This window comes from Orcinus orca, chromosome 2 (genome assembly GCF_937001465.1).
Source record: "Orcinus orca chromosome 2, mOrcOrc1.1, whole genome shotgun sequence".
NCBI classification, from domain to species: domain Eukaryota; kingdom Metazoa; phylum Chordata; class Mammalia; order Artiodactyla; family Delphinidae; genus Orcinus; species Orcinus orca.
Window position 1 is genome coordinate 84,302,475 of NC_064560.1, and position 14,639 is coordinate 84,317,113.

At 59.1% G+C, this 14,639-nt stretch overlaps 1 protein-coding gene across 3 annotated transcripts in view; it reads left to right on the forward strand.

The window, feature by feature from the left end:
* The first annotated feature begins 1,075 nt into the window (after positions 1-1,075).
* CSPG4 (chondroitin sulfate proteoglycan 4) overlaps positions 1,076-14,639 on the forward strand; it is a 35,316-nt gene continuing 21,752 nt past the window's right edge. The window contains exon 1 of one of the 3 annotated variants that reach the window (XM_004276336.4): positions 1,076-1,274. In XM_004276336.4, the coding sequence (XP_004276384.1) occupies positions 1,187-1,274 (88 nt within the window). In that variant the 5' untranslated portion in view covers positions 1,076-1,186. Of the gene's footprint in view, positions 1,275-9,181; positions 10,511-14,639 lie in introns of those variants that run through there. The other 2 variants (XM_049705387.1, XM_033440124.2) reach the window with 2 other exon arrangements.

Below are 14,639 nucleotides of genomic sequence, written 5' to 3' on the forward strand. Positions count from 1 at the left end.
GGGGTTGGGGGGTGGGCTGAAGCAGGCAGGTGTGACAGAGAGATTCTGATGGAGGAAAGGAGGGGGAAACACTCCAGGGGTACTCTTCCACCCATTCACTGGACAGAGAAACCGAAGCCAGGCACCGCTGATGCTGGGGCTAGGCAGAGCGCAGGCAGAGCCTCTAGGTGCTGGACGCTCTGCGATAATATTGCCCTTTCTCCTGCTTGGGACAAGGCTGATATTGTTGCCTGGGAGGGAACCAAGAGGAGCAGGACCCCAGCCTGAAGCTGTTAGGTAGGCGCTAAATCCAGGGTCAGATTTCCAGGAGGCAGCCCAGGAAGTTGAAACAGCCAGATTCAGGAGTCAGGCGGCCTGGGGTTCTGGTCCCATGTGGCCAGGGACCTACTCTCCATCTGGCGGCCTTGCAAGAACCACTTCCAGATCTGAGCCAGCTTCCTCCTCCATAAAGTGTGGGCAGGAGTGTTGTCACCCACCTTGCAGGATTAGTTAGAGGCAACTAAATGATACCAGGGAGTTGAGAATCCCTCCTGCCTTGTGGAAGACTCTAGAACATCTCTCCTTTAGAGACTGGGAAACTGAGGCCCTGTCAGGGTTGCAATGCCAGTGGGCACAGAGCGGGGTAGAACCTCAGGCTGGTGCTTCTCTGTCCAAATGGCGTCCTGAAGAGACTTCAGAGGCAAAGCAGCCCAAAAGCTGTCTGTGGGGTGGAGGGCATCTGTCCTTCCTCCTAGGCCTGGCGTGAGGACGCCCCTGCCACAACCCAGGCGAGAGCAGAGGGCAGAGAAGTGACGGGATTAGCTCAGCTCACATCTCCTCCCGGCGGAGCTCTCCGGGAGCCCTTGCGCCAGAGCCCAGGAGGTCTGGGCTCCTCTGGGATTTTGTCCCAAATCTCTAACGTGGAGCCTGGGGCTGATCGAGCTATAAGGGTCCCCTGACCCCTGGCGGGGAGGAGCAGTCCAGCACGGGCCCTTTAAGAAGACTAGGGGTGGGGGGCAGACAGGACAGCCCCGGCCTGAAACCGGAGCGCGCGCGCCGGTCGGCGCCTGCCCCGCCCCCGTGTTAAGTAGGCGGCGGGACGCCCGGAACCCCAGCCCGCGCCAGTTCTCTCGACTTGAGACTCTGGCGTCCAAGCTCCGGGCTCCGAACTCCGCTCCTCGCCAGTCCCGCTGCCCAGCCCGCCGCGATGCGCTCCGGCCCGCGGCTCCTGCTCTCAGCCCCCGCCCTGACCCTGGCTCTGACCTTCGCTACGTTGGTGGGACCAGCATCCACAGGTGAGTGAGGGGCCTGAGACGCCGACCTAGACTGGCAAGAGCTGTGGAGGGTTTCTTAGGTAGAGGAAAGGGACAGGAGGACCCAGAGGGGGCCCCCAGACTGGGAAACGAGGGGACTGCACTTCTGCCACCCCAGGTTGGGGTCTCTGGCAGTACCACCCCACCCCCAGGGGATGCAGGACCCCCAGCCGTGGCTCTCGATCTAGGGGGTCATGTGGGCTCTGGTTATCTGAGGTTGGCCCCAGGGTCACTTCCCTAGGGTGTGGCTCTGTGCAGGATTGTTCTCTAGACCCAGTGGAGACACCCCAGTGCCGCCTGGGCTCCCTGTGCCCAGCAGGCTTTCTATGACTGAGTTGGTGCCCAAAGGACACATAGTGACAGTGAGAAGCGAGTCCCCCACCTCAGACACCCAGGCAAGGAAGGGGGAGTGCTGCAAGGCGTGAAATGGGGAGGAAGCCACCCTGCCCCACCCTGTGTGGGGCCCCACAAGCACCCCAGCCTCCTGGGGCCTCCTCCAGCTGCGCCCCAGCTCTGCTCCTGTTCCCCTTGTTCCTGGGTGCATTTTCTGTCTGGCCTCTTCACCACCACCTTCCTCCTGGCCTCCTCCTCCTCCTCCTGTCTTCTCTCTCCTCTCTCCTCACTGAGAAGACCTAGTTAGTGACAGACAGGACCACCCACTCTTCAGCCTCCTAGAGGCAGGGCTGGTGCCCCTCAGATATCCTGTGCCCCTCAGGCAGCTCTGGGCACCCCCCTGCCACACCTACCTGTCCCAGGCATTGGTGCTTGCTTCCAGCAGAGACTGCCGTCTGAGAGGTGCTAGGATGTAACCGTCTCTATTGCAATGCCAGAAATCCCACCGTTATGGCATTCTTCCCTTAGTTAAGGCATGGTCTAGTTATGCCGTAAGAACTGTGGCCTCAGGACCCATCAGTCATTACTACCCATGTACGTATGAATCAGTGCTTCAGCCTACATCTTTCGGGACCATTCCCAAGAACAACTTTGAGCAGAAGAAGGGCCTGAGTCTCCCTTCCAGGGACCTAGGCCACACCCCTGTCCCCATTAGATGGCGAAGCCAGTTAGAATGGACAGTAATCACGAGGCACCCAAAAGGGAAATGAGTCAGGAGAGGACCCCCCAGTGGGGTGAGTCAGAGCTGGATCCCCAGGCTCCCTGTTCCTGTCCCCAGGGACCCCATCTTTCAAGGTCTCAGGGCCTGGGTTGTGGGCTGGGCCTCTAGAGGGATAGGAAGGGGGCATCTGAGCTGACTAGAGAGGTCTGCTTGCCCAGCCTCCAGCCAAGGGAGGGACTCCGGTACCCACCTCCTTGGGCTTCAACGGAGAACCATTCTCAAATACCTTCTCAGCATCAACAGTGTGCAGACATTGTGCTGGGCAGTCAGGAGTGCACAGAAATGCATAGGCTGGACTTGGACTCATTCAGGAGGCAGGAAAGCAAATTAAAACTCAAACAGCAATTCCGATCGTGTCTGCAAAGATCCAGATGAGGAGAATGGTGAAGAGAAATTCAGAGGCAAGCTGGGGCGGGGCAGAGGGTGATCCTTGAGCCAAGCCTTGGAGGGTGGGAAGGGGATCTGAACTCCAGGCGAGGGCTCGACGAGCAAAGGCTCTGAGGGCGGATGAGCAGAGGGAGGTTGAGATACGGAGTTCCAGCAGCCTGGCTGGAAGGTATATATATTTTGAGCACAAGCCAGGAAGAGCCATTGGGCTGGGGCACAGAAACCTGAGATGGCTGTACCCTATTGGCAGTGGGGAGCCGGCGAAGCTTCTAGAGAGGAGAGCAACATGGTGCCAGTGGGGTTTTATAACATCAAGCTGACCCCGGCCCTTAGGAGGGATTTGGAAGCGGTGAGGGGGTGGGCGAGCTCGTATCCTGTCCCCCTCACAGGCAGAGCTCCCCTCCAAGAGCCCACCTCTGTTTCCATGCCATGTCCCCCTCTGTCCCCCATCCTGGTCTCTGCAATAGGGACAGCCCCTACCGAGGAAGGAATCACTCCCACCCCTCCTGGACACCCATAGCCCCAAAGGCCCCCAAGTCTCAGGTACCAGAGTGAGGCACACTGGGATGCTTTCCCTGCACTCATCAACATTCCAGGGCATCCAGGTCATGGGACCTGAGAGTCAAGCACCTTTGGAGACCATCTGGGCCAACCTTCCAATTGTACAGACGAGGAAACTGAGGACCCAGGGAGGAAGCAAAGTGCTGTAACCCACAGAGAAGCCCAGCTGCCCAACAAGAGCCCCTAGGCGCACTTTGTGGGAGCTCCCCGCCTGCGTGGACGGCTAGACTTGACCCCTGTGCCAGTGTGGATGCTAAGTGTGATGTCCAGCCGCTTCTAAGCCCTGTGGGAGGCCCAGCAGAACCACAGGCATTGGGGAGATTGGGTTTGAGCCGAGACTGGGTTTGAGCGGATATGCTTCCAGCCAGGGGGTACAGCACAAGCAAAACTGGGAGGCCAGAGTGAGCACAGAGCACGCAGTGCCGGTGGCTCCCGCACCTCCTCCCTGCCTGGCATAGCTGACTTTGAAAGGCAGAGGGTGAGGGGCTCACATGGGACTCAGGCGGGAGTAGCTGGCAGAGAGGGTTCCTGTGTAATCTGGGTGAGGGCTCTGAACTGATGGGGGTGTCTTATAGAGCAGGGCTGGGGTGGGGACGGGGGAGCCTCAGGTGCAAGGAATTGAACCAGGGTAGATTCTGTTGCCTCTAAGGATGGTCTGGGGGAACGAGTGGTGCTGGAGACAGCCTCTCAGCCTTGTGTGTGTCTGTGTGTGTACGTACACTGCCCCAGCCCTCTAGAGCAGGGCAGGGGCCAGGGCCCTAGGCCCAGCGCCACCCCCCGCCCCCCGGACTCTGAAAAAGCTGTTCTAGACCAAGTATAACTGAGCCCCGCTCCCAACATCCACCCGCCTGCCCAGCCAGGACAACAAGAGACTTTCAGTGCTGCCCGCCTGGGGGGCCCGAGGAGGGGGCTGCGCCAGGTGGGCCAGGCGGCTGATGAAGGGCCGGAGGGGAGTGGGGTGTGAGGAACTGGGCGTGCTGCCAAGGAGGGGCCGGGCAGGGGAGGGGGAGTTGGAAATAGCCCTGACCACACTCACTGGCGCACACAGATGTGAGCCCGCGCAACCGTGAACACAACCAGCGGTGCTCGCAGACCTGGGCTGGGTGGGGCCTTCAGGGAAGGAGGTGAGGACAAGATGGGAACAGGGGCTGCTGAGCTGCGCTGGGGCTCCTATTCAGTGCCAAGAGCAAATAAACAAGGGGGCCTTTGGGTCTGAGACTTGAGCCCGTTCCCTTCCAGGTCCCTCCGCTCCTTTACCGCCTTGCCGCCAACTCCTGGCCCCATCCAGCTCCCCTTTTGCCTCCAACATGCCCCTGACCCAACGTGGGTCCAGTTCTGTAGAGCCTTCCAGAGTTACGACTCGTCCTCCAGGTGCAGGCGTAGGGTGTGTTTCAGAAGTATTGTATTACCATTATTACTGAGTGTGTATGAGTAATTTTTGAATGAACCGAATTTGTGTGAACAGTTTTGTACTTGGATTCTCCCTGGGGTAGGGGCTCCTGGCTCTCTGCTTCTCAGGAGGGCCCGCAACTCCAAACAGGGGAGAGGATGGAGCTCTCTTATAACAGAGCTCCTACCTCCCGAGACACCCCGTGGGGGGCACTAACCATGTTATCCTGCAGCTTCACAGCAGCCCTATAAGTCAAGAAACATTCCCCATTTTACAGATGAGGAAACTGAGGCTCTGAGAACGAGAAGGACTGGCTTCAGGTCCCTCTTGGGGTACACAGGCCATGGTGTTCTCACCCCAACCACAGCCGCCTTTCCCAGATCAGGCCAGGTGGGCGGCCACCGACCAGTGGACTCAGGCCCCCCAGCAGAGGAGAGAGACGGGTCCTCGGGAGAGAGACAGGTCCCTGAGGACCCCAGATCTCTGTTCCCATCTCTGCAGACCCCTCCAGTAAGTGACCCCTACCTTTCCAGACCCTCCCCACTTCCTCACAGCATAAGCAGATCTTCTTCAAGGAAGCCCACCACTCCTCCACCGACGGCTGGGGTGGCAAATGAAGCCCCATCTGTCTCAGATGTAGGGTAGTGGCTCTGGGGCTGCTGTCAAGGTGGCTTGGTGGCATGGCTCACTCATCTTCTGGACAGTGCCTCTCCTGTTGACCATTCCTTCCTCCCACTCAGCTCCTGCCCACGCCCGTGCCGCTCCCCGCCTGCAGAAGAGCCGGCCCTGCCAGCTCTGACGTGCATTAGCCAGGCCTCCCGCCACTGCTCATGCTAAACCGTTTCAGTGTGTGTGTCTCTTGCGGTTTAAGTGTCATGGTGGGTCAGTAAGTCAGCCTCCCCTCCCGGACCTCACTGCAGAGACTCCCCAGCCCAGGCCAGCCCCCCATGGTTCATAGGGAAACCAGGGCCCAGAGAGGGACAGCTATTTTCTCAGAGTCACACAGCAAATCCTTAGCAGGGTAGGGGGTAGACCTCTCTGCTGTTTGTCCTTGTGCCCTGGTTTGGGTGTGGCCTTCCCCACAGGACCAGCTGCCCGCCTGGGGGGCCCGAGGAGGGGGCTGCGCCAGGTGGGCCCCGAGGGCAGACCTCCCATCTACTTTTCTCTGAGGTCTCCACTGTCTTGCTGCACCCAGGACTGGGCCCACAAGGGGCATAGAGATCACTGAGCCAACCAGGGGTTTTCAGACTGTGTCCAAGGTGCTCCGGGGCTTTACATTCCCATATCTGGGAATACGGGATGCTTGCACCACCCCGATCCCTGCACAGCAGTCTCATGAACATGTGTTTACAGATCGGTGTTTTACGTAAGATACAGTTTTGATAAAGTGTTCTGTGGCTTAAAAGAAAGGCTTGAAAACCAATTAATTGCTTTGAGTTAAAACGTACTGAGAGCAGGGGAGAGTCAGGTCACATACAAGAAAGGACTTCCTGGCTTTCAAAGAATACGGATCAAGATTGATATCAATGGCCCCTGGGAGGTGTCCTTCCCCAGGTGGAGCAAAGTCTGGGGACTTGAAGGCAGGGAGCAGAATGTAGTCCCAGCTTCCTCCCAGCCAGCCCTGGGGACCTGGGCTCTCCTGCCCCAGCATCCCATTCCTGTCCCTCTCGGAACCAAATGGGACACTCCTGAGTATCCAGGTAGACAGCAGCCTCATGGTGCCACCTGCCTGCAGGCCCAGAGACACCATGGCTATGGCTGGGCCCTCTCTCCCCCCAGGAGATCAGCCTCCACATTCAACATGATGCTGTGTCCCACAGGCTGGCTGATGAACTAGACCATCAGATAATAATCCATAATCCCTGGCACCCTTCCACCTTTGCCCAAGCTATTCCTTGCAATGGCTCTTCTCTTCTTCTCTCCATCCTTCAAGGTCCAGCTCCAGCATCACCACCCCGGGAGGCTTTTCCAACCATTGATTATTCAGGCCTACAGCCTGGTCTGCCCCCCTTCTGGGACCCTGCCCTCCATCTCTGTGAGATTACAGGCCTTTCTCCCCCTACCTTCATCTGGCCCCTGCCCCTGTTCTGTGACCTCCATCAGCGTGACATCCAGTAGGTTTACGTACATGGGTGTGCAGATACACACTTGCAAACACACACACACACATAGTGTTCTCAGAAGCCTGGCTCAGGGCCTAGCAAAGAGAGTGTCCATCCCGGAGCCAGAAGCCTGGGGGAAGCCCCCAACTCAGGACACACAGCCCCCAGCTCCACCACCAGGCCGGGGCCTCTAGCCTGCGCCATCCTTCTCTCTGGGAAGATGGAGAGGGGGTGGAGGAAAGGAGACCAACTTCCGTTCCCACCTAAGAGCAGCCCCCACCCCCGCATTCAGCTATAAATATCAATGGGCCCAGGATGCTGATTCCCACGACACCAGCCCTCCCTGCCCCTTCCCTTGTGTGCAGTGACTGGGGCAAGTCCAGCTCTCCTACAGCTGGAGGCCAGCCAGGCAGGCCTCCAGCCCAGACACACACACACACACACACACACACACACACACTTCTCACCGTGGTGAGGGCAGGAACGAATCACCCTTTTTGGGCGTCTTGGAGCAGCTGAGAGTAAGCTTCCCTCCCGCCCCTCAGTCCTGACTCAGGCCCCACCTCTCCCTCCTCTGAGTCCTCAGCTCCTGGAACCTCTACAGGGCTGGGGGAGACCGGAGGCCAGGCTCACGGTGGTAAAGAACATGGTGTTAGAGAGCTTAGAATTTAATTCCAGCCTCAATACCGGTGACCTGGCCTTTCTGAGCCTCAGTTTTCTCCTCTCTGAAATGGGATAAATAATTCCTACCTCCTGTGTGTGTTGGGGATTAAAGCCCTTTGCTTGGAGTAAATGCTCAGTAGATGCCTGGTCCTGAGGTTGCTGTTATCCTCTTATTCCCATCTTCTTCTGGAGTGGGGCAGGCCCAGCAATGGTGGCGGGGGACGGGTGGGGGCTGGTTCCTGCTTAGGAATCTTTGAGAAAGTTTCCAAAGCAGGGGATTAGAGAGGGTCTGTGTGGGATGAAGTGACACGGAAAGGGGGAGGCAGGCTCCCAGGGGACCTGTCAAGCCAGCCTCTGCCCGCCAGCCCAGGACCCTTCAGAAAGGGGGGTGGGGATGGGTCATGCATCTGACTGACTCACTGGGCTGAGGTCCACACACCTCTCCTGTGTGAGGAGAAGCAGGACAGCCCCTTGCAGCCCCACCCCAAAGCCTAACGGTCCCTTGGATGGAGATGGTTGAGCCAGGACGTAGCACAATCAATCTGTTGAACGAATGACCAAATGAAACTCAGACCCTGTCCCAAGAGCGGATGGGTGGGGACGGAGAGAAGGAGCAGGCCTCGGGATCTTTTATAGGATGGGGAGCCTAGAAGCCTGTCTTTTCCCTGCTCTCTGCCCACCCTTCAGGGGCCCCTCTGGAGGTAGGGACTGGAGGCCAGGGCCCAGTGATGTGAGATGGCTCCCATGAAGCTCCCTGGGGCTATTACCACCACTCATTAAGCAGTAGTGGCTGCATCGTGAGGAGCAGGATCCAGAATGAAGGACTGAGGGATTCTGTCTCTCCTGGGCTGCTTGGACCCATCAGGGGTATTGGTGACGCCTGAGTCCATGTATGCGTAAGATCAGAGTTGGTGGAGGAGAGGGGAAGTGAGTCTCGGGAAATGGCTACAGAGTGGGGTGAGCAGCCTTGGGGAGTGCCAACGGGAGGGACACTGGATAAAAAGCCTGGGCCCCCAAGTCAAGATCCCAGTGTGGGGGCATCCTCGACTTTCACCCCCAGAGAGGTAACCTTCTGAACAGACTGTTGGGCAAAGACTGGTCAGCTCCCCAGATGTGTGCCAATAAAATCCAGGCTCCTGCCCCCGGCTGAGGCTCTATCTCTGGACATCTGGTGCCCATGTGCTTCCGGACACTCATCTGGAGCCCAGCTGAGCCTCGCCAGGGGCAGGTACTCAAATGGGAGCCCATCCTTCCAACTGTTGACAGCCCCGGGATAGAAGAGATATTGTAGGGACATGAGCCAAATGTGTAATGGCAGCCCTTGGGATACCTGGCCCTGCTGTGTGGCCTTGAGCAGACCTCTGTCCGTCTCTGGGCCTCTGGGTAGGATCTTCATTCTCCAAGGTCAGCTCTAAGCCTCTTGGGAAAAGGACAAAGATCTCTGCTTCTATCCAGAGACAGCCGGCTGCTTATCTGGGTCCACACAGCAAGGCAGGCTAGGCTCAGAACGGGGCTGAGAGGCGGCCCAGCCTGCCAGAGCTCTCTGGCATCAAGAAACCGTTTTCCTAAGTTGGCACGGAGCCCTGGGGCTCTCCTGGGATGAGAGCAGCGGCTCCTCTCCACCCCCAGTTCCCCTCTTCCACCCCCACCCCCGGCCCCAGCCCCACCCTACCAAAAATAAACCCAGTCACCCCATCTTGTACCAGCCAGACCCACCCAGCCCCTCCAGAGCCAGTTGAGTCACCGCTCAAAGCTGCTCCTTTTTTTAACTGTCTGAGTCACCCGCTGTGGCTGTAGCTGCATGACACATGCCCCAGGCTGTAGCCATCCCACAGCCCCCAACGGCACAACCAAGGGAGGGGAGGGGTCTGAATAGAGGCTGGCAGCAGGTGTGAGCCCAGGCCATAGCCTCAGCCTGTAACTCCTCCAGGCCCGGGGAATTCACCTCCTAGCAAGTCAGAGCCCAGACCTGTCCCCAGCAGTCCTGGAATTGCCCTGCCCGCTCTGTCCAGGACAGTCCTTCCACGATCTTGGTGACAAAGCCCGTGTGCATCAGCTCTGCCCCCACAGCTTTGCTTTGCCTCCAAACGGACCTGGGCCTCCCAGCATTAGATTGCCGGGAACAGAGGGTCTCCAGGTCCTGGGGGTGGGAGGAGGATGCAAGGCCTGGCCTTCTTGGGTACAGGCCACAGAGATGCCTAATTCTTGCCCTTTCTCGCCTGGATCCAACTGACCAGTCTGCCCAGAGCACTGTGAAGACTTTCTGTGGGACGGAACCCCCCACTTCAGATCTCCCCTTGCTTCCTCTATCTCCCCTCTATTCAGGGCGTCCGCTGGGCTGCAGATCTCTCTCCGCGGACCCCTGCCTGTCTCTGTGTCCTCACCAAGGCTGTCTCTCCATCTCTCTCTCCCCATCCCTGCGTCTCTCTCTCTGGCTGCCCTGTTCTCTTTCCTTTACCCAGTGCGCTGGCAGGCGGCACCCGCACCCCCAGAGGTCCTTCTCTGCCTCCTGTGCCTTGCAGACATGTAACACACCCTCACCTCCACCCATTCCCACAAAGGACTCTGGGCCCCAGGGACCGATTCTGAGAGAAAATTTCCATCCTCCTCACCCAAGTCCCCTCCTTCCCCTGCCCCAAAGAGCAGGCTACATCCTGTCCCAGGGAATGTCAGGATCCCACAGGCACTGCCTTGGGGGCTGAGAAAGGGGGGCAGGGGGCCTGGGAACGGCTCCACCCCCAGCGCCTGCCTGAGCGGGAGCTGCGCAGCCTCAGACCCCATCCGTCTCCTGTCTGTGGCTGTGGCCTCCAGCTATAAATAGGTGTTCTGATTCTATTTTCTTTAAAAACAAGCACCAGACTGTCACCACAGGCCCAGAAAAGCTCTCCCTGGATGGGGCAGTGCCCCACTCCACCCCAGCCATTGTGTCCAGCCTCACCCCACCCCTGGCTGCAGGCACCGGGGCCCTGCAGGGCAGAGGAGGACTGAAAGAAGCTTGGAGGTAAGAGAAGTGGGGGGCAGAGCTGGGGCAAGCTCCCAGGTGCAGCCCCTCGCTGCTGGGTCAGCCAGGGAATGTGGCACCCCTCCTGCCCCGTTGGGCCCCTCCCTCCTATCTTGCCATCTCCCGTCACTAGTCTTGTCCCTTTGAGGCTCACAGTGTTAACAGAGAGAGGTGACAGTCACACAACTCCCCAAGCCACGGTTGAGTCTCTTTGCACCCCAAATGCGGAGAAGGAGCTATGGGGGAGGGTGGGGGAGGACTTCTTCCCTGAAGGGGCATGAGGGCATTTCACAGGCAAAAAGGAAAGAAGAGCTTGCTGGGCAAAAGGCCCAGCCTGAGCGAAGGCCAGAATGGGGACCTGTTAGGTGCCCAGGGTCTGGTGAGGCTGGCACGTGGGGTGTTCAAAGGAGTGAACAGGAAAGCCTGGCGGGGCAGGGGCAAGGTCACCCAGCACCTTCAGTGCCACACCAGAGGGCAGGGGCTCGAAGGCATCCAGGCAAGGGAGGAGGATGGAGCACCTCAGTTTAGGTTAACTGTGACTGCACCTAGCAAAGGGAGGCAGCAAGGGATGGTGACCATGTGTCTTGTGGGATGGCACAGAGAAGCAAGAGGGGGAGACAGACTTGAAGGACAAGTCATGGAGCCGAATGGAGGGAACGTTCATTCATGGTCAGGAAGAGGGAGAGGGTCAGAGCAACTCTCAGGTTTCTGCCCAGCGGTGGGTGCGTGTGGGGCCTTCACTGGGTGGTGAGCAGGTTGGAGGAGAGATGATACTGAGTCTGGCTTGAGCGGGTGGGCTTGGGTTTGGGGGTTCCTATAGATGTTCCCGGTGTAGACGTCTAGGGGGCATTAACAAGCAGGCCCAGAGCCCTGGAGACTTGGTGCTTGAGACAGAGATATGGGTACGACAGCAAAGAGGCAGTGCCTGAGGTCAGGGGAGAAGAGGTCGGCTGGAGAGAGGGTGGCAGAGGTGGGGCACAGCTCAGTGAGTGCTGACGGACTGAAGGGGTCTGCGGAGTTGTCAGATGGGGGTACTAGGCAAGGAACTATTCCGTGAGGAGTCAGGCCTGCCCAGCAGTGGAGCAGGGGCCGGGGGGTCTGGGGATCTCTGGCAGAAGCTGGTTAGCACAGAGGCCACCAGCAAGGACACTGTGGTGTCCTGGTCCACCCTCCTAGGCCAGGCACAGCACCAGTGCCAGGAACTTGCTCCTCTGCTTGGCTGCTGTGAGACAGCAATGCTGTTAGGAAATCCCTCCTACGGGGCAAGTGTCACCACCGTTTGATCCTTGCTTTCCCTTAGGTGCTCACGTTTCATCTGTTGGTACCTGTGTATGGGCCTCCTGGATGGCAGATGCGCTGGCCCGGAGATGCAGGCCCTGGGTCCTGTCCTCAAGAGCCTCCAGGCTAGCCAGGCCTGTGGTCTCTCAGGCCAGAGGTGGCTGTGCTGTACCCACTGTAGTGGCCACACCTCCCCACCAGCCCCTTCCTGCTGGGCTGGGCTGGCCAGGGGCCAGGTGTGTGTGCGTGTGTGTGCGTGTGTGTGCGTGTGTGTTGGGGGGCTGATCCCTGACCCAAGCCTCTGCTACCCCCAGTCTCCTGGATGTGGGACTTCTGTCTGTGGGGTCCTCCCACCCCTCCTTCCTATATTTCAGATGGGGGAACTGAGGCACAGATGGCTGTGGCTTCGCCAAGGCACACAGCCCGTTGAGCACAATCTGTGCCAAATTCGTCCAGGCTTCTGTCCAGACCCACAGTCATTGCTTCCACTGTCCGCCATCCCAGCTCACACACTCACTGTCTCCAAGGCCAGCCTGCCAGGCTGGGGGAAGCCCTGAGACACCTCCCCAGCAGCCCTGCCCTTGGCGGTTTCTCATCCCAGAGCGATGGGGAGACTTGGAGATGAGCAACAGGCGTCCCACCTCTGGCTTCTGCCCAAGAGAGGGGCTGGCCCGTCAGAGAGCAGGCTTCTCACCCTGGGCAGAGCCCACACCCCCTGCCTTTCCACCCTCATCTCTCACCTCCAAGACCCCCATGGGCATGGGTAGCACTATCAGAGGTTTCTGGAATGCGCCATCTGCAGCCAGCCTTGAAGAAGGTCCCTCCCTGATCCGGTGGCCCCAGACCAGACCCCATCCAGCCACACTGGGAAAGGCCAGCTGCCAAACCACCCATCGAAAGCAGATGCTTTCCCCTCCCTTCCTCACTCCCCCCCACCTCCAACCCCGACCCTGTCCGAGGACCGGAAAGGAAGGGGAAAAAGTGTGTCTTCCCAGGCAGGAGGCCAGCTCTCACACCCTCCTCCCACTGGGGCCAGCCACAGATGCTCCACTTCCGATTCACAGGCAGCAACAAAACCCACCCCCACCCTCCCGCCTTCTGTGTGCACACCCCCCTCCCTGAACCCACAGCACTCAGCCCTGGAGCCACACCCACAGGGGCTCGAGTCCCAGCCTCGCAGCTGCTCATCAAACAGATAACTGCTGTCTTGGCCCCTCAGTTTCCTCACCCGTAAAATGGGAGCAGCTTCACAAGGACCCTGTTGCAGTGGGGGACTGCAGACCCATGCCAGGCGAGGGTCCTTCGCTCTGTTTCTTCCCTGCCGGGACCCCTACCTCAGCCTGGGCCCACTGAGATGAGGATCCCACCTTGCTTCTGGGGCCAAGAAAGCCAGAAGGAACGGGATGTGGAAAAGGGCATAGACATCCACTCAGCTGCCCCAAAAGGAGGAAAATTATAAGGCAAGGAAAGGCCGCTCGGAATTGCTCCATGCCACAGCAGCCCCACCCTGGGGAGCAGCAGGGCCTCCACAAAGACTCCATTGAGGGCCCCGCTTCCTCCACGCCCCTGCCCTCCAGCCTGGGTGGACTCTGGGCTGCTTCTTCCAGCAAAACCTCTCATTTTCCCTCCCACTTCCTCTGTGCCCCACGTGGCCCCGGGGTTGGAACATGTGGCTGGGATCCCAGGACACCAACCCTGCTCCTGTCGACGTCTGTGGACCAAGCTCAGCATCTCCCACCCCAACCCGTTCCCTGCTTCCTCTCCAGGGGTACTCACCTTCCAGAGGGGATCCCTGAATTGGAAGTGTTCCCCAGTGTATGCCACTCAGCATGGGTGGCCTCCGGATGCCTGGTTAGAGGACCAGTAGCTGAGACCAGTGACCAGAGTCAGGGCTCAGCCAATAGCTAAGGAAACTGTTGTCCTGCCCTGGCCTCCTTGGCCTTGCAAGGAACCAGAAAGGCAACCAAAGACGTCAAGTACCCCGAGAGTGAGTCTCAGGGCTCAAGAGTTCTTGGAGCGAGGAGGGGTGGGGCCACCTTGACCCCAGCGAGGTCTTCGTAGTATTGAGACGGGGAGGTGGTCAGACAGGGCCTGGCGTTCCTGCTCTCTGCTGAGACAGCTTTTGTCTCCCAAGAGGAAGGCTGCTTCTTTAAGTCCCATGTGATTTTGAACTAACCTACCGTTGTTCCTATGGCTGTGGCTCACAGGGCAGGAGAGGAGCAGGCGGTCGGTAGGCCTCTGGGTTATTCCCCGGTCTGGAATCAGTGGGTAGGAGAGCCAGCGCGGTGAGCACAGTGGGTCTGCAGGTGTGTGAGCCTCTCGCAGGCAACCAGCCCTGGCAGGTAGTGAGCCACCTAGCCTTGGCTCTATGACCCCTGTGTCACCACCAAGGGCAGGTTATGTTGCCCCTTTGGTCTGACCTGAAGTCATCCCCGTCACTTTCGCCCGTTACCTTCAGTGGTAACAGGCTTGGTGGAAGGTCATAGCTCGGTTTGGGAGGGCTGAGCCTTGGGGGGGACTATGGAACATGCTGAGGGAGGGGCAGACACCTGAATAGATGCCGTGACCGCTTCTCCCTTGCCCCAGAGCCCAGGGAGGCAGGCGTGGCCAGGGAGTCATGGTCCAGTACCCAGAGCCAGACTGGGCCCACCGCACCAGATCGTCACCTGCCCACGCTTACCTCGACCCGCTGTGACGCGTGGTGCTGCCCTGCACTCATTCACACTCAGGCCCACACGCAGCCCACTGGGTCCGTTCAGCAGTCTGCAGTGCTCTGTGGGGCTGAGTTCTCATCTCAGAATATTTGCTTTCCCAGCCCTGAAATGGGCGGGAGCAGTCAGCCTCACCGGCA